Source organism: Salvelinus fontinalis, chromosome 25 (assembly GCF_029448725.1).
Source record: "Salvelinus fontinalis isolate EN_2023a chromosome 25, ASM2944872v1, whole genome shotgun sequence".
In the NCBI taxonomy this organism is placed as follows: domain Eukaryota; kingdom Metazoa; phylum Chordata; class Actinopteri; order Salmoniformes; family Salmonidae; genus Salvelinus; species Salvelinus fontinalis.
The window spans coordinates 7823267-7841551 of record NC_074689.1 but is presented as its reverse complement, the minus strand read 5'-3'; the positions used below and the strand labels follow the sequence as shown (position 1 = coordinate 7841551).

The following is an 18285-nucleotide window of genomic DNA, read 5'->3' as shown; positions in this document are numbered from 1 at the left end:
GCATCCTGTCCAAAGGGTGTACTTTTACATCAAGCTGCCTCACGCTACAGAAACAAGAGATTGGCTCTTGCCCTATGGGCCATTCTGACTTGGACTAGGTTACATATTTTAAAAGGTTAAAAAAACTTGTTTTGCCAATCGCCTCGCCTCCTCTCAGCGGAATAGCCATATCCCCATTTAAAGGGAGTGGGATTAGACGCATCCTTGTGATGTGAGGACAAGGCAACCTAACCCTCCCCCAGTATCCCATCTGTTTGCTTCGCATCCTCTCACCGACAGCCAACTGATTAGTAAACTCTCAACCCACATATGAACAATAACTGAAGGAAAGACACAAAATAAGCAAAGCGTTGTATTTGGGTCAGCTGCACTATTCCCAATGCACCAAGTGGGATTTAGTGATAAATTTAGCCAAGAAGAAGAGGGATACTATAGGAGTACCTCTGTCTGTGTCTGTGCACGCATCCCAAATGGCACCCTATTCCCTATGTTGTGCACTACTTTAACCAGGGACCTGCTGAAAATTAGTGCACTACATTGGGAATAGTGTGCCATTTAGGACATAAAGCATGAAGCTCTTAAAGTTAAATAAAGTTAGGTCAGAGGGAGGTGACCACGAGTCAAGGCAAAGGGAATGGAAACTGTGAAACAACCTGTCGCTGACAGTGTCACACATTAGCAGCCTTTAAGGACCTCCTCTGTGGTTTGTAACAGGGCTGTGTACCTGCCAACCCCTTCTACCCCCCAACTACCCCCCCCCCCCACCCTTGCTCACCCCTGGCTGACATTCTCCTCTCTCACTTTTAATTGCCCCCCTGGGGGCTCTTTCTGGGTTGCCGTGGAAGTCTGGGTTGCCGTGGCTCAACGGGCGCGATAGGGTGCTGCCTCGCAGTGTCGCTCATCCTCTCTCATTAGGAGAAAAAAGACAAAGGGAGAGAGTGAGATAAGAGGGAGGAAGGAAGGAAGGAAAGAGAGAGAGAGAGAGCGAAAGGAAGAAGAGAGGGAAAGAGAGAGAGAGAAAGAAGAGAGAGGGAAGACCTAGAGCGAGAGGGAGAGAGTAAGATAGAGAGTGTGAGGAATAAGAGAGAGATAGAGGAAGAAAGAAAGAAGAGAACAAGAGTAGGATGGGTAGGACTGCTGCTCCTAGGTCAGTTCTGTTCTGCCTGGCTCCAGACAGTATGCACGAAATGCCACCAATGGTATTTGGTGTAGTTACACATCCACACTGGAAAAGCCATCAATGGATATATTTGTGTGACTCACTGTGTCTCCATCTCTATCTCTGTGTTCCTGTGTTTGATAAGAGCAATAGATACTTAATAGCTAATTGTTATGAGTTGAAATGTTATTTCATGTAATTGTATGAGTGTAGAATCATTGGGCTCCAAATTGCCGGCAGACACATTCATTTTGCTCACCCTGTATGGAACACAATGCTGTATTATTACCGTATGTAGTGACTCCAGACAATCTGTGACAGGCAATTTCAAGCAATCTTTTTTTTTCTCCAAACAGTTGCAATTAAATGGTGCAGAACTGGATGCAAGGAGAGAGAGGGAGTTAAAGGTGGAGGGAGAAAATCAAGCAGTGTTGGGGTTGTTGTAAACACATTCTCTTAACTGGGAGGATATAATTGTGGTGTCATGTTCCATTACACAGGTTCATTATGATGCTGACACTCACTGGGGCTGGGAACCAAGAAAAGGGAGGAGAAATACTCATCACGCACAGGCACAGGCACACACAGATGTAGAGAAATCTAAGCTCTGGATGTAACTGACCTGCTACTGGTCCACTGTCTGAAGAACAATGGGGTCAGAGAGCTGGGTCAGAGAGCTGGGGTAATGTCCCAAATGGCACCCTATTCCCTACAGCGTACTACTTTTGTATCCTCACAGTTAAAAGTAGTGCACTACATAGGGAATAGGATGCCGTTTGGGACAGCAGGCAGGGCCTTTCCATACAGTTAGTCAGGCATTAGCTTCCAGCCTTCCATGGTGACATTATGAAGAAATCTATTGAAAGGACAGACTGCCTGCCTCCCACCAGAGCAGAACTGTGTGTGTGTGTGTGTGTGTGTGTGTGTGTGTGTGTGTGTGTGTGTGTGTGTGTGTGTGTGTGTGTGTGTGTGTGTGTGTGTGTGTGTGTGTGTGTGTGTGTGTGTGTGTGTGTGTGTGTGTGTGTGTGTGTGTGTGAGAGAGAGAGAGAGAAGGGTGCAGGTTGCCCACTTTGGGCTCTTTAGAGTAGACGACCCATCCTGTAAGACGTTTCTATAGTTTCAACAGTAAAAACACTGTAGAATGTACAGTAAAATATAAATGTGTTTTACAGAATTCATTATGGTGTATTGTGGGGAAATGTGGGCGGGGAAAGTGTGTGTGTGTGCACGTTCGCACATGTTTAGTAGCTGAAGACTGGAGGTATTAGAAGGCTCTGAGAAGTGACCGCGGAGACCACATTGTATTTCCAACTACACTGCTGAGTCCTACAGCAAATCAATAGCTCCCAGTCCCCCATGCTCCCTCACCATCGTCAATTAAGGAAATTCATAAAGTCAAGTGCGTGGGGACTTTGGAAAGAGAAGGGGGGTGAGAAGGAGGGGAAGAGAGGGAAAGAGAAGGAGGGAAATAGAAGGATGGAAAGAGACGGATGGAAATAGAAGAGAGGAAAGAGAAGAGGAAATAGGAGGGGAAGAGGAAAGAGAAGGAGGGAAAGAGAAGGAGGGAAATAGAAGAGAGGAAATAGAAGAGAGGAAATAGAAGAGAGGAAATAGAAGGAGGGAAAGAGAAGGATGGAAAGAGACGGATGGAAATAGAAGAGAGGAAAGAGAAGAGGAAATAGGAGGGGAAGAGGAAAGAGAAGGAGGGAAAGAGAAGGAGGGAAATAGAAGAGAGGAAATAGAAGGAGGGAAAGAGAAGAGGATATAGGAGGGGAAGAGGAAAGAGAAGGAGGGAAAGAGACGAGAGGAAAGAGAAGAGAGGAAAGAGAAGGAGGGAAATAGAAGAGAAGGAAAAGAACACGCTCATATTTAGATTTGAACCAGAGCTTTCCACGTGAGAGTTACTTAGAGGGAGATTGTGAGTGGGCTATGGGTTCGGGTACTCTATGGATCTGTCCCAAATGGCACCCTATTTCCTACATACAGTAGTGCACTTCTTTTGACCAGAGCCCTATTGGTTGATTATGGGCCATGTTCAAAAGTAGTGCATGATAGGAAATAGGATTCCATTTGGGATGTGACCTATATTCCCGCTCTGGACATTATTAAACGGATGACAGGCCGTCACTCTCACCTGCTGTCTGTTGTGACCAATGGGTTCTTATTCCCCTGCTGAGGCAGGCAAAGGACACATGCAAAGTGACTCCCGCATAGCAAGCGTCTGAAAATCCCTATGATAATGAATATCAGCTGAAGCGCATACAGCAGGCAAATTAGAGGAGAGGAGCTTTGACATAGGCTATAATAAACTGCAAGGCATGATGGAAAAGAGAAAGGGGGACCTAACCCATCAACTTTTACCATTTACGTTTTGCCTCATAAGGGGAAAAGAGGGTTGAAAGCAGGGAGGGAGGGTGTGGGGGGGGGGGGCAGGGAGAGAAGCCTTGGCTTGGATGGCTAGAAGGAGAGAGAGAAGACAGGTAGGGTAATGGATGGGCTAGACACACACACACACACACACACACTCATATGCTCACATGCTCACACACACGCGCTGATAAACACACACACACAAACACACACAGCTCCTCTCCTGACTGTCCTGCTGACTCTGCTCTGACAGGACATGTCTACCTCTCCTTCACACCCTCCATCTCTCCCTTTCTCTCTATCCTCTCTCTCTCTGCCTAGTCTGACCCTCCCTCTCTCTCCATCTCTCCCTCCATCTGTCTTTGCCCACCCTAACCTGACCCTCCCTCTCCCTTCATCTCAATCTCAGCTTCTCAATGTGTCTCGACCATTCTGTCTTTCCCTCTCTCTTTCTAGCTCCATCTCCATCCACTTTCTGCATGCAGGTCCAGATAATTTTTCCTTTTTGTCCTGTGAAAAGCAGAGCTGCCGTATAGGGGTCTGCATCTCTCTATCTGAGCCGAGCCTGTGTGTGTGTGTGTGTGTCCCCCAAATGACACCCTATTCCCTAGATAGTGGACTACTTTTGACCAGTAATAGTATGGGCCCTGGTCAAAAGTAGTGCATTATAAAGTGAATAAGGCGCCATTTGGGACACAATCTGTATGTGATAATGGTGCTGCTAGTTCCCAGTGTGCCCACTGATAACCCAGTGCCTGCTCCTCAACGGTGCCACACCGTCGGCCTGGACCGCACCCAGACAGGAATAAAGAGCATAGGAGAAGTATACATGTCCTCCCTCGTGGACTGTTTTTTGAGTGAGTGAGTGCGTGAGTGAGTGAGTGAGTGAGTGAGTGTGTGATCTGTGCTTTCATGACAGGGCCCCATTTTGTGGTTTGCAAACAGTCATTTTGGACACTGCATCACAGTGCTAGAGGCGTCACTACAGACCCTGGTTCGATCCTGGGCTGTAACACAACTGGCTGTGATTGGGAGATCCATAGGGCGGCGCACAATTGGCCCAGCGTCATTCGGGTTAGGGGAGGGTTTGGCCGGGGTAGGCCGTCATTGTAAATAAGATTTTTTTCTTAACTGACTTGCCTAGTTAAATAAAATATAATAATAAGACACAGTATCTTTATATTGATCTCAAAGTAATAAACTCAGGTTGACATTGCTCAGGGTCTCCAATGACAGCCTGCTGGCTCTGATAACAATGTGTTACCACGCAGATTGTTTAAAGAGATACGACAAGCTAATGTTGCAGACCTGGCTGTCTATTAAATGTTCATTTAGTTTCTTAACTGAGATATGATGTGTGGCAGTATACACAGTAAACAAAAGTATACAAAACATTAGGAACATCTTCCTTTCGCCCTCAGAACAGTTTCAATTCGTCAGGTCACGGTCTCTACAAGGTGCCGAAAGAGTTCCACAGGGTTGCTGGCCCATGTTGACTCCAAGGCTTCCCCACAGTTGTGTCAAGTTGGCTGGATGTTCTTTGGGAGGTGGACCCTTCTTGATACACACAGGAAACTGTTGAGCGTAAAAACCCCAGCAGAGTTGCAGTTCCTGACGCAAACCGGTGCGCCTGGCACCTACTACCATACTCCGTTCAAAGGCACTTACATTAATTTTTTGCCCATTCACCCTCTGAATACCACACATACACAATCCATGTCTCAATTGTCTCAAGGCTTAAAAATCCTTATTTAACCGGTCTCTTTCAACTACACTTACTGAAGTGGATTTAGCAAGTGACATCAATAAGGGATCATAGCTTTCACCTGGTCGGTCTATGTCATGGAAAGAGCAGGTGTCCTTAGGGTTTTGTACATAATAGATGTGTAGTATTCCAAAAAGCCCTGTATTGCTGTGTCAAAGTGTGAATGGAGAATTAGACTATGATTATATCGACTCCTATTTCTTTAAAGAGGCAATTGGAAGTGTCATTTCTGAGAGCGATGCTACAGAATCCTACATTTGATCATAGTAGCAAACTTGTCTAACAGTACTGACATCCTGACTGTGTGTTCTATGTTCCAGATGCTGGCTGGACCTGGGCCCTAACGGCAGACTGATGGCCCACGCTGCTGCAGACCCACACCCAGACCAGGAGGAGTGACCCAATAACTAAATGTCTGACTAAAGACCACTGATCATTTCACACTAACACCCAGAGGGAAGAGACCATAAACTGCATTCAATCTGTGGTTGAAGCTTTGTAACTACTGACCTGGCAGTCATGTTGAGAGGCAGAACTGTCCCTCTCCTGCTGGTCCTCTGGGCGTACCTGTGTTCCCATGGGGACGGGCTGCGGGCCCTGAAGAGGACTACAGGGGGTCGGCGGGGGGCGGCGTTGACGCTGACGGGGCAGGACGCCAACGGAGTGCCTCTGAGACGCTCCAAACGAGGATGGATGTGGAATCAGTTCTTCCTGCTGGAGGAGTACACAGGGTTGGATAACCAGTATGTCGGAAAGGTACAGCATGATGTTAACTCTCTCTTTCACTCTTTTCGTTTTTTTTTTTCATTATAATGAAAAATGTGATGTTGGTTGGTTGAATAAGACATGCATTTGTCAGTAATAACACAATTTATGCAGTATAATCCATACACCTCACATGTGATCATTTCCCAGAGTGAATTCTGGTCGGGATACTATATCTCACCATTACACCTAGACAATGATTTGGGTCAATTTAGCATTTCCCCCACTAATGGCCTACTATAAGATTGGGAGAGGGAAAGCTGATCCTGAAGCTGTACCTAGGGGAAAGCTGTACCCATAGCACTGCCTCCTAGGCTGAGTCAAATGTAGAGTTGTCTGATTTGTTTAGTGCTGACTGTCAGCAACTATATGTGGTAGCTCGGCCGACGTCAACTCCAGTTAGAGTATCAAAGCATCCTACGGAGGTAGCAACTATATGTCAGCAACTATATGTGGTAGCTCGGCCGACGTCAACTCCAGTTAGAGTATCAAAGCATCCTACGGAGGTAGCGGACCCCTACAGCCAAACACACAGGCTTCTTACAGCCATTATTTGTCCAACAAAAAACACAACTTTGACCTAGATAGCATTGCGGAGAGTATGCCTACAAGGAAGAATATTAAAAAAGCCCATGCATGACATGCTAGTCAAGACATCACTCTGTCGTACTACGTACTGTAATTGAGGAGACTGTTAAAGTGAAGCATCCCAGCCATTTTAGGACGAGTGAGTGAGGAGGAAGAAAGTGAGGATTCCTTTGTGAGGATTGGGATTTGTCCCATTAAATGTAGCGCACTATATAGAGAATCGGGTGCCATTTGGGACGCACCCATGAATGAATAGGGGATGTTTGCTTTGCATTCGTGACCGTGACGTCAGTCCCTCCCTTCGTCCGTCCAGAGGACAGAGTCATCCAACCCAAATGAGATTCCACAACATAACGTCGTCCCCAAGTGAGACTTGCAGCCTTGCTTCTAAAAGGATTACACAGCTCGTGAACGAACGAAGCAGAGGAGAGGAAGAACAAAAACGAGAAAATAGAAGAAAAGACGGTTAGACAGGAAGAAAAAAAAAAGAACACAAAAAAAGACAAGAAATAAAGACAAGAAAAATAATAAAAGAACGTATAAGACGTTCGATATCAAAAGTCAACCACTGGAGCATAATCAACACACTTTATCTCCTTTGAGCACTGATTGTTGTGGAGGCTCATCTTTTACTGTGTAAAGTCCTAATAGACAGCACTCACACTCACAGCAACAAACCTTTGAGCTGCGGTGCGGCCGTGGGGATGGAACGAAAACATTTTCTCCAGTCATTTCATTCTGAACAGAAACACTTTTTATCATTCTATTCCACTGTTCCGACTAGCAAAACAACGTTCTGAACTGGTTCGAACCCCCAAAAAACAAACGGTTTATATCGTTCCTTTCTCTTCCTTATGAGATGTATGTTTTTCATATTTAGCTCCTTAAATTACTTCACCAATCAGTACGGATATAGCTGGAAAGGTAGCTGTTTACATGCGTGATGGACAGACAAGTGTAGCTTATGGCGCAAGATGCGACTTACATTTTACGGGTGGGGAGAGAGCGAGAAAGGATTATTAAGGAGGAGGCTTGAAGCGCTGGGCATCGTGTTATTACATGCATTATCTGAATTAGGTCCACAGAGCTATACCTAGGAGGAGCTTTTTTTATATATGCGTGACCACGCTACTTCTTATCACACTGCGTACACTGCTTGCTCAGCCACACCAGTGTGTCGGAGGAAACACTGTTTGACTGATGACTGAAGTCAACTTGCAAGCGCACGAGCGTGCCACAAGGAGTTGCTAGAGCGCAATTAGCTAAGGAAAGCCCCCCGGCCAAACCCTCCCCTAGGGAGGGTTTGGACCTAAAGTATCATTAACTAGCATTGAAAAAAGTTGATCAATTATTCTCTAGCTAATTAATATATATCTTCCTATCTTCTGAATCACACTTGTACAGTAGCCTATGGTTCGGAGGGAGAAGGGGCAGGCAGCCTAAACACGCACACACACTGGCAAAGATTTTCAGCTTGCAGGCAGACACTGGAATACGTTTCTGAGTGACAAAGTGGGGGCTTCGCATAGCTGCTTTTTTGCCAGTGTTTTTTGAGGGACGAGAGAAACATTTCTGGAACTTAAAATATTGTTATTAACCGGTTCCCATGCTTTTCAAATAACGGTTCTGTTTCGGAACAGTATGGATAACTTTCGTTCCAGGTTCCGTTCTGTTCATTGAAAATGTTTGTTGTTTTCGGTTCTGTTCCCTGAACCAGATCCAACCCCTGGTACAGACACACTGAGAAATCTAATTGCCACAGTTGGAGGTTGTTCGTAGTATCTCATGCTCGTTAGTGGCCGAGAACCTGACTTTGAGCGAATCAGAGAGCACGATTCTCCACGTGGGGGAGCTGACAGAAGTGACATGAAAAAGGTAAAAAGAGGGCACTTTTCCCAGTGTAATCCACCCCCTTTTCATCAAAATTGTTCTAACTAAAACAATAAAGCTGTAAAATACATATTTTAAGTCTAGATATAAAAGTAATGGGGTGGTAAGTACAGCACAATGCATACAACACTAAATGCTTTACCAACCTAGCTATCTAGAAAGACAATGAAGAAATATTTTAATTCACTCTCCATTATCCCATACTGCCAGTGCCAGTTTGCTTGCTAGCTAATGTTAGCTAAACAGTTAGCATCTCAACAGCTAAAAGGGCAGCTGCTTCATTAAAAAACAAATCCATTGTGATTTAATTATGTTGCTAACTACGCTAGTTATCTAGTTGTGGCCAACTGGTTACTATCAACAAGAGTTTTCTACAAATTCTAGCTAGCTAGCAGCTTGCCAGTTAGCTTACATTAGCTACAGCAGGCACAAGACTACCATACAAGACTGCCACCTTGTGGTCTGCAGTATTTAAGATTAAACTGTTCCATGTGAACAACATAAAATGTACTGCGTGGAGCCTCCCGGGTGGGGCAGTGGTCTAGGGCACTGCATAGCAGCGCCAGCTGCGCCACCAGAGAATCTGGGTTGGCGCCCAGGCTCTGTCGCAGCCGGCCGCGACCGGGAGGTCCGTGGGGCGACGCACAATTGGCCTAGCGTCGTCCGGGTTAGGGAGGGTTTGGCCGGTAGGGATATCCTTGTCTCATCGCGTACCAGCGACTCCTGTGGCGGGCCGGGCGCAGTGTGCACTAACCAAGGTGGCCAGGTGCACGGTGTTTCCTCCAGCACATTGGTGCGGCTTGCTTCCTGGTTGGAGGCGTGCTGTGTTAAGAAGCAGTGCGGCTTGGTTGGGTTGTGTTTCGGAGGACGCATGGCTTTCGACCTTCGTCTCTCCCGAGCCCGTACGGGAGTTGTAGCGATGAGACAAGATAGTAATTACTAACAATTGGATACCACGAAATTGGGGAGAAAAGGGGGTAAAATTTAAAATATATATATCTTTTTTTTTTTACTGACGACAGTCTGGGCAGAGGTGCTAAGTAGCCTACCTATTAGCAGTCAGATTTCTTTGTGTGTCTGACCCTTAAATTAAGAGCCTTTCTACTGAAGATAGACACCATTTAGGCATTAAGCCATGGAGGAGTGTTTCACTTAATAAAGCCTTTCTGAGCGATGTGTGTTATCACACAAATACACACAGATTCCGGGACCTTTGCGCACGCGTGCACACACGCACACACGGTCTTGTACAGCTAACTTTGTGGGGACACCAATTCAGTCCCATTCAAAACCCTATTTCCCCTAAACCTAACCCGTACTCTTAACCCTACAGTAACCCTAACCCAAGAACCTAACCTGACACTAATTCTAACCTTATCCCTAAACACATTAGAAATAGCATTTGACATGTCCCCAGTTGGTCAATTTTTTTTGGTTTACTATTCTTGTAGGGACTTCTGTTCCCCACAAGAATAGTTAGACGCACGCACACACACACACATCACAGGCTCCAAATCGGAGCAACAGGTTGACTCTGAGTGAGGGAACACAGCACAGAACAATACTATTTTTGTTAGAGAAGGAGAGAATTAATTGGAAATAACACAATGGCAGGTTATAAACAAGGCCTGAGTCCCAAATGGCACCCTAAGGGCCCTCGTCAAAAGTATTGCACTATATAGGGACTAGGGTGCAATTGGGGATGCCGCCAAGGGGTTGCTTCTCTTGCTTTAGACACACAGATAAAATTATGAAACTACTGCAGTTGAATTAGGTCCCCCTCTTCCCCCAGCTTTCCCCTTATCCCTCCTTTAAAAGTTATCCTATAAACTCCGTCTCCGGAGTTACTTTTATGATTTCTTTATTGGGTTCTGAAATGCTAACAAATTAAATCAGATGAAATCTCTCCCGAACAAAGGTAGGAATAAAACAAAGGCAGATGAATGAAGGAGATGCATGAAAGGATGGAAAAGGAGAAAAATAAACGACTGGAGAAGTAACCCATAGCCCAGTCAGTGTTACTGGTTTCGTATGTCCCTAATAGCACCCTATTCCCTACATAGTGCACTACATTTGACCAGAGCCCTATGGGCACTTCTCAAAAGTAGTGCAGTAAATAGGGAATATGGTGCCATTTGGGACGCATATATTGGTTGTTGTCTTGGTGTGTACGGGCCGGGTGGTTGGTTTTCCTGGAGGAAGAAAAGAGAATCATCGTACAGTGAGTCTCATTAGCAGTCGAGCCGCATATCGTACCTCAGAGAGCCTGGGCTGTCACTGGGGGAGAGTTTGTTTGCTTATTTCATTATTTTCCTGCTTTACCAAAGGGCACATTCCTAGTGAAAATGGTTAATGGCCTGTGGTTGAGGAGTATTTGTGCTGTACGATCATATCTCATAAAGTATTTACAGACCCTGATAGGCCCCAGTGGTTCGCTAGGCCTGGTGGGTATGGTCTCTTCCCGCATCCCAAGCAAGCAGTTATATTCTATCTATATTCTCCCCCCGAGCTCCCCTCTGCTCCTCTCCCTTCACCACCCGGCCCTGCTTACCCCACAGTAATGGGCCGGAAATGAATGGAAAGAAGCAAATTAGAGGCATAATAATGCACAGGGTTAGGCTGGCATCCCACCCCTAGTTAGTCTAGCTGTGTTTGAGTCAGTGTCTGCCTGAAACATACATAACATGCGTCCCAAATGGCACCCTATTCATACATAGTGCAATGTGTTTGACCAGAGCCCTATCAAAAGTAGTGCACTTCATAGGGACTAGGGTGTCATTTGGGACAAACCCGTAGGCTATGTGGGGAGCAGTCCAGCCTCAGAGTCCCCAAGGGGGGGGGCTCTTCTCTGTTCTCGGCTTCTTTTCATGCTCCCCCATCCCCAGCTGCTCACCTTGGCATAGAGAGGGGTATGAGTTTGTAATATGGCACACACAGAAGCTCTTTCTGTATCTGTGCCATGGCAACGCCTCGGTCTCCGGCGGCGACCTGGAGCACACATTTGCTGTGTTTGTTGATTAAGGCGATAAGCCCCTGTCTGCCTAGTGTATGTGAGTGTGTGAGTGTGTGAGAGAGAGTGACAGAGAGACTCACATATACCCTGGCCGTGAACAGATTAACAGGCCCAAGCCCCACTAATGCAACCCCCCCAAAGCCCCATCCTGTAACCTGAGAGGTAATGTATCAGATGCTCAACATACTCTGCTCACACCTACTGTAATGGTCTGGGCCTAAATCACACGAAAACAACACTAGACACTATGGAACACAAAGCTTTTACTATCTCATCCTGGAATATACAAGGTCTGAGGTCATCTGCCTTTGGCCTAAAGAGCAGGAACCCAGACTTCATCAAAGAAATTGTAAATATAGACGTGGCATCCTACAAGAAACATGGTATAGAGGAGACGGACCCACTGGTTGCCCACTAGGTTACAGAGAGCTGGTAGTCCCATCCAGCAAACTAACAGGGGTGAAACAGGGAAGAAACTCAGGAGGTATGCTAATTTGGTATAGAGCAGACCTAACCCACTCTGTACTACCTATATCCCCCAATAGATGACAGCTTCTCCATCCTAGAGGGGGAGATCTACCATTTCCAGGCCCAGGGACATATACTGTACTAGTCTGTGGCGACCTAAATGCCAGAACTGGACAAGAACCTGACACCCTCAGCACACAGGGGGACAAACACCTACTTAGAGGTAACAGTATTCCCTCCCAAATATGCCCCCCCAAGACAAAACTATGACAAAACAACCAACAAAAATGGGTCACAACTCCTGCAGATCTGTCATACGCTGTGTCTGTACATAGTCAATGGTAGGCTCCGAGGAGATTCCTATGGTAGGTACACCTACAGCTCATCCCTTGGCAGTAGTACTGTAGATTACTTTATCATTGACCTCAACCCAGAGTCTCTAAGAGCATTCACAGTCAGCCTACTAACACCCCTATCAGATCACAGCAAAATCACAGACTACCTGAACAGAGCAATATTCAAAACTGAGGCATCAAAGCCAAATGAACGGCACAATATTAAGAAATGCTTTAGACTGAAGGAAAGTAGTGTAGAAACCAACCAAAAAACAATTAGGCACCAACAAATTCAAGCTTTTTTAGACAACTTCCTGGACAAATCATTTCACTGTAATAGTGAAGGTGTAAACTTGGCAGTAGAAAGCCTAAACAGTATCTTTGACCTTTCAGCTTCCCTATCAAATAAAAAACTGTCAAGCATACAATCTAAGAAAATTAACAACAATGAGGCCTGTTCTGTTGATGGTATCCTTCATGAAATAATCAAATATACAGACCACAAATTCCAATTGGCTATACTTAAACTCTTTAACATCATCCTTAGCTCTGGAATCTTCCCCAATATTTGTAACTAAGGACTGATAACCCCAACCCACAAAAGTGGAGAGACATTGATCCCAATAACTACCGTGGGATGTGTCAACAGCAACCTTGGGAAAATCCTCTGCATTATCATTAACAGCAGACTTGTACATCTCCTCAGTGAAAACAATGTGCTGTGCAAATGTTAAATTGGCTTTTTACCAAGTTACTTTATGACAGATAACGTATTCACCCTGCACATCCTAATTGACAAAAAAACAAACGAACCAAAACAGAGGCAAAGTTTTCTCATGCTTTGTTGACTTCAAGAAAGCGTTTAACTCGATGTGACATTAGGGTCTGCTATACAAATTCATGGAACGTGGTGTTGGGGAAAAACATACAACATTATAAAATCCATGTGCACAAAGTGTGCGGTTAAATTTTGCAAAAAAGACACACTTTTCTTTCCACAGGGCAATGGGGAGAGACAGGGATACAACTTAAGCCCGACCTTCTTCAATATATATATAAACGAATTGGCAAGGGCACTAGAACAGTCTGCAGCATCCAGCCTAACCCTACCCTACCTGAAGTCAAATGTCTACTGTTTGCAGATTACCTAGTGCTTCTGTCCCCAACCAAGGAGGGTCTACAGCAGCACCTAGATCTTCTGCACAGATTCTTTCAGGCAGAAGGCCGATACCCGCTAATTATCAAAATCCAGAAAAGAGGCGCTCAATTCTACAACCACCTAAAAGGAAGGGATTCCCAAACCTTCCATAACAAAGCCATCAACTACAGAGAGATGAACCTGGAGAAGAGTCCCCTAAGGAAGCTAGTCCTGGGGCTCTGTTCACAAACAGACCCCACAGAGACCCAGGACAATCATGACCCAATCAAATCATGTGAAAACAAAAAGATAATTACTTGACACATTGGAAAGAATGAACAAAAAAAACAGAGCAAACTAGAATGCTATTTGACTCTAAACAGAGAGTACACAGTGGCAGAATACCGGACCGCTGTGACTGACCCACAATTAACGAAAGCTTTGACTATGTACAGATTCAGTGAGCATAGCCTTGCTATTGAGAAAGGTCGCCATAGGCAGACCTGGAGACCAAGAGAAGACATACTATCCACATACTGCCCTCAAAATGAGGTGTTAACTGAGCTGTACTTCCTAACCTCCTGCCAAGTGTATGACCATAGAGACACATATATCCCTCAGATTACACAGACCCACAAAGAATTTGAAAACAAATCCAATTTTGATTAAACTCCTGTATCTATTGGTTGAAATACCAAAGTGTGCAATCATAGCAGCAAGATGTGACCTTTTGCCACAAGAAAAGGGCAACCAGTGAAGAACAAACACCATTGTAAATACAACCCATGTGTATGTTTATTTATTTTCCCTTTTGTACTTTAACTATTTGCACATCGTTACAACAGTGTATAAAGACATAATATGACATTTGAAATGTCTCTATTATTTTGGAACTTGTGTGAGTTAATATTTAATGTTCACTTTTTATTGCTTATTTCACTTTTGTTTATCCATTTCACTTGCTTTGGCAATTTAAACATATGTTTCCCATGCCAATAAAGCCCCTTGAATTAAATTGAGAGAGAGAGAGACAGAGAGACAGAGAGATTAGGGAACTTTAGCAATGTGTCTCTCCTGTGTGTGTGTGCATGCATGTGTGTGGTGTGTGTCTCCTGTGTGTCCCTCTGCGTTATGGGGTGTGATGAGGTCGGGCAGTGACGAGGCTGTTGAACATCTGTCTGACAGTGTTACAGGGAGCAGGACGAGATGTCTGAATAAGATACTAGGGGCCCGTCCCAAATGGCATCCTATTCCCTATATAGTGGAATAATATAGTGCTCTGGTCAAAGTGGTGCAGTGTATAGGGCATAGGGTGCTATTTGGGACACAACTTAGGCCAATACTCCTATCTCTCGCTCTCTCTCCTCTTTCCTCTCCCCTAACTGCTGTCAGTCAAAATCGTTTAAGACTTCTCTCTCCCGCTGAGTCAGCTGTGGAATCATATTTTTATCATTTCGTTGCTGTAGTTACTTTCTTTGTTCCGAATTCTGTCAGCAAAAGTAATATTCAAATTAGAGGAGAAAATAAATTCAGCTGCATCGTGAGTCCAAAATTTGAAAAAGTTTGTATGAAAGAAAAAAATACATGCTTACTTGATTCATTCCCAACATGTTATTCTGAAATATATGTTTTACAATCAAGTGTTTATTTATTAAAATCTATTACAGTTTATTTTGAATTTACAATTGATGCCAGGAAGGCTAGTTGGTGTCTATATGAGTCAACTAAGTCCCTATGGGCCCTAGTCAAAAGTAGTGCACTACATAGGTGATAGGTTGCCATTTGGGACACACTCAGACTATTGGCGGAGACCACAGGGCTAAAAGGGTAACTGGCTGGTTGGACTAAGGGTCTTGTCTAAAACCATAAGCATGCCCAAGAATGCTGTGATACTCAAATGGCAGCCAAATGTGTCTACCATGACATTTGCTGTGCTAATAACATACATACAAAATAATACAATATTCCATCTCCCATCTCCTTAAAAATTATGTGATGAAAAAAATGTTTAATGAATGAATGAATATATTATTATCATTCATAAATGTTATGATTAATGGATCTTGCAGAGTTTATTTATTTATATACAGTATATCTTTATTTTATTTTTTGGGGTGGGGTGGGGGGGGGGTAAATCAGATGTAATATTTTGCTGATTGATTGTGGCTTCTATCAGTGTAATTGTCTGCATCATTTTGAATCCACAATATGTTTTGGCTAAATATATATACAGTACCAGTCAAAAGTTTGGACAGACGTATTCATTTACTTATTTTACTATTTTCTACATTGAAATAACACATATGGAATCATGTAGTAACCAAAAAAGTGTTAAACAAATCAAAATGTATTTTATATTTGAGGTTCCTCAAAGTTGCCACCCATTGCCTTGATGACAGCTTTGCACACTCTTGGCCTTCTCAACCAGATTCACCTGGAATGCTTTTCCAGCAGTCTTGAAGGAGTTCCCACATATGCTGAGCACTTGTTGGCTGCTTTTCCTACACTCTGCGGTCCAACTCATCCCAAACCATCTCAATTGGGTTGAGATCGGGTGATTGTGGAGGCCAGGTCATCTGATGCAGCACTCCATCAAATGTATTTATATAGCCCTTCTTACATCAGCTGATATCTCAAAGTGCTGTACAGAAACCCAGCCTAAAACCCCAAACAGCAAGCAATTCAGGTGTAGAAGCACGGTGGCTAGGAAAAACTCCCTAGAAAGGCCAAAACCTAGGAAGAAACCTAGAGAGGAACCAGGCTATGAGGGGTGGCCAGTCCTCTTTTGGCTGTGCCGGGTGGAGATGATAACAGAACATGGCCAAGATGTTCAAATGTTCATAAATGACCAGCATGGTCAAATTATAATAATCACAGTAGTTGTCGAGGGTGCACCTCAGGAGTCACCCTCGACAACTCAGCACCTCAGGAGTAAATGTCAGTTGGCTTTTCATTGCTGATCATTAAGAGTATCTCTACCGCTCCTGCTGTCTCTAGAGAGTTGAAAACAGCATGTCTGGGACAGGTAGCACGTCCGGTGAACAGGTCAGGGTTCCATAGCCGCAGGCAGAACCGTTGAAACTGGAGCAGCAGCACGGCCAGGTAGACTGGGGACAGCAAGGAGTCATCACGCCAGGTAGTCCTGAGGCATGGTCCTAGGGCTCAGGTCCTCCGAGAGAGAGAAAGAAAGAGAATTAGAGAGAGCATACTTAAATTCACACAGGACACCGGATAAGACAGGAGAAGTACTCCAGATATAACAGACTGACCCTAGCCCCCCGACACAAACTACTGCAGCGTAAATACTGGAGGCTGAGACAGGAGGGGTCAGGAGAAACTGTGGCCCCATCCGATGATACCCCCGGACAGGGCCAAACAGGCAGGATATAACCCCACCCACTTTGCCAAAGCACAGCCCCCACACCACTAGAGGGATATCTTCAATCACCAACTTACCATCCTGAGACAAGGCCGAGTATAGCCCACAAAGATATCCGCCACGGCACAACCCAAGGGGGGGCGCCAACCCAGACAGGAAGATCTCGTCAGTGACTCAACCCACTCAAGTGATGCACCCCTCCTAGGGACGACATGGAAGAGGACCAGTAAGCCAGTGACTCAGAGAGACTTAAAGGTTGAGACCGAGTCTGCGTCTCTCACATGGGTAGGCAGACCATTCCATAAAAATGGAGCTCTATAGGAGAAAGCCCTGCCTCCAGCTGTTTGCTTAGAAATTCTAGGGACAATTAGGAGGCATGCGTCTTGTGACCGTAGCGTACGTGTAGGTATGTACAGCAGGACCAACTCGGAAAGATAGGTAGGAGCAAGCCCATGTAATGCTTTGTAGGTTAGCAGTAAAACCTTGAAATCAGCCCTAGTGTAGGGAGGCTAGCACTGGAGTAATATGATCAACTTTTTTGGTTGTAGTCATGATTCTAGCAGCCGTATTTAGCACTAACTGAAGTTTATTTAGTGCTTTATCCGGGTAGCCGGAAAGTATTGCAGGAGGCTAAACTAGAAGACTAAACGGTCTTGATATGTTCGTCAAAAGAGAGATCAGGGTCCAGAGTAACGCCGAGGTCCTTCAGTTTTATTTGAGACGACTGTACAACCATAACGATTAACTGTCAGATTCAACAGAAGATCTCTTTGTTTCTTGGGACCTAGAACACACATCTCTGTTTTGTCCGAGTTTAAAGGTAGAACGTTTTCAGCCATCCACTTCCTTATGTCTGAAACACAGGCTTCTAGCGAGGGCAATTTTGGGGCTTCATCATGTTTCATTGAAATGTACAGTTTATGTTTTCGATTGACATCCCCAAGAGGTAAAATATATAGTGAAAACAATAGCGGTCCTAAAACGGAACCTTGTCCTTCTTCGTCAAAAAGCCCTTACACAGCCTGGAGGTGTGTTGGGCCATTGTCCAAAACAAATGATAGTCCCACTAAGCGCAAACCAGATGGGATTGCAAATTTGGACTCCAGACCCAGGGACAGATTTCCACCGGTCTAATGTCCATTTCTTGTGTTTCTTGGCCCAAGCAAGTCTCTTCTTATTATTGGTGTCCTTTAGTAGTGATTTCTTTGCAGCAATTCGACCATGAAGGCCTAATTCACGCAGTCTCCTCTGAACAGTTGATCTTGAGATGTGTCTGTATGTAACGGTTTTCCTCCTCCTCTTCATCCGATGAGGAGGAGCAGGGATTGAACCAAAATGCAGCGGAGTTTGAAGATATGATTTATTAAAGAAAACACGAAAAAACACGAACTTGACTAAACTAACAAAACAACAAA

At 44.7% G+C, this 18285-nt stretch overlaps 1 protein-coding gene across 1 annotated transcript in view; it reads left to right on the top strand.

Moving 5' to 3' along the window:
- The window catches only part of LOC129822820 (cadherin-6-like), an 84792-nt gene that overhangs the window by 30870 nt on the left and 35637 nt on the right, over positions 1 to 18285 (top strand). Inside the window, exon 2 of the mRNA XM_055881253.1 lies at positions 5615 to 6050. Within this exon, the coding sequence (XP_055737228.1) occupies positions 5814 to 6050 (237 nt within the window). The 5' untranslated portion in view covers positions 5615 to 5813. The remainder of the gene's footprint in view (positions 1 to 5614; positions 6051 to 18285) is intronic.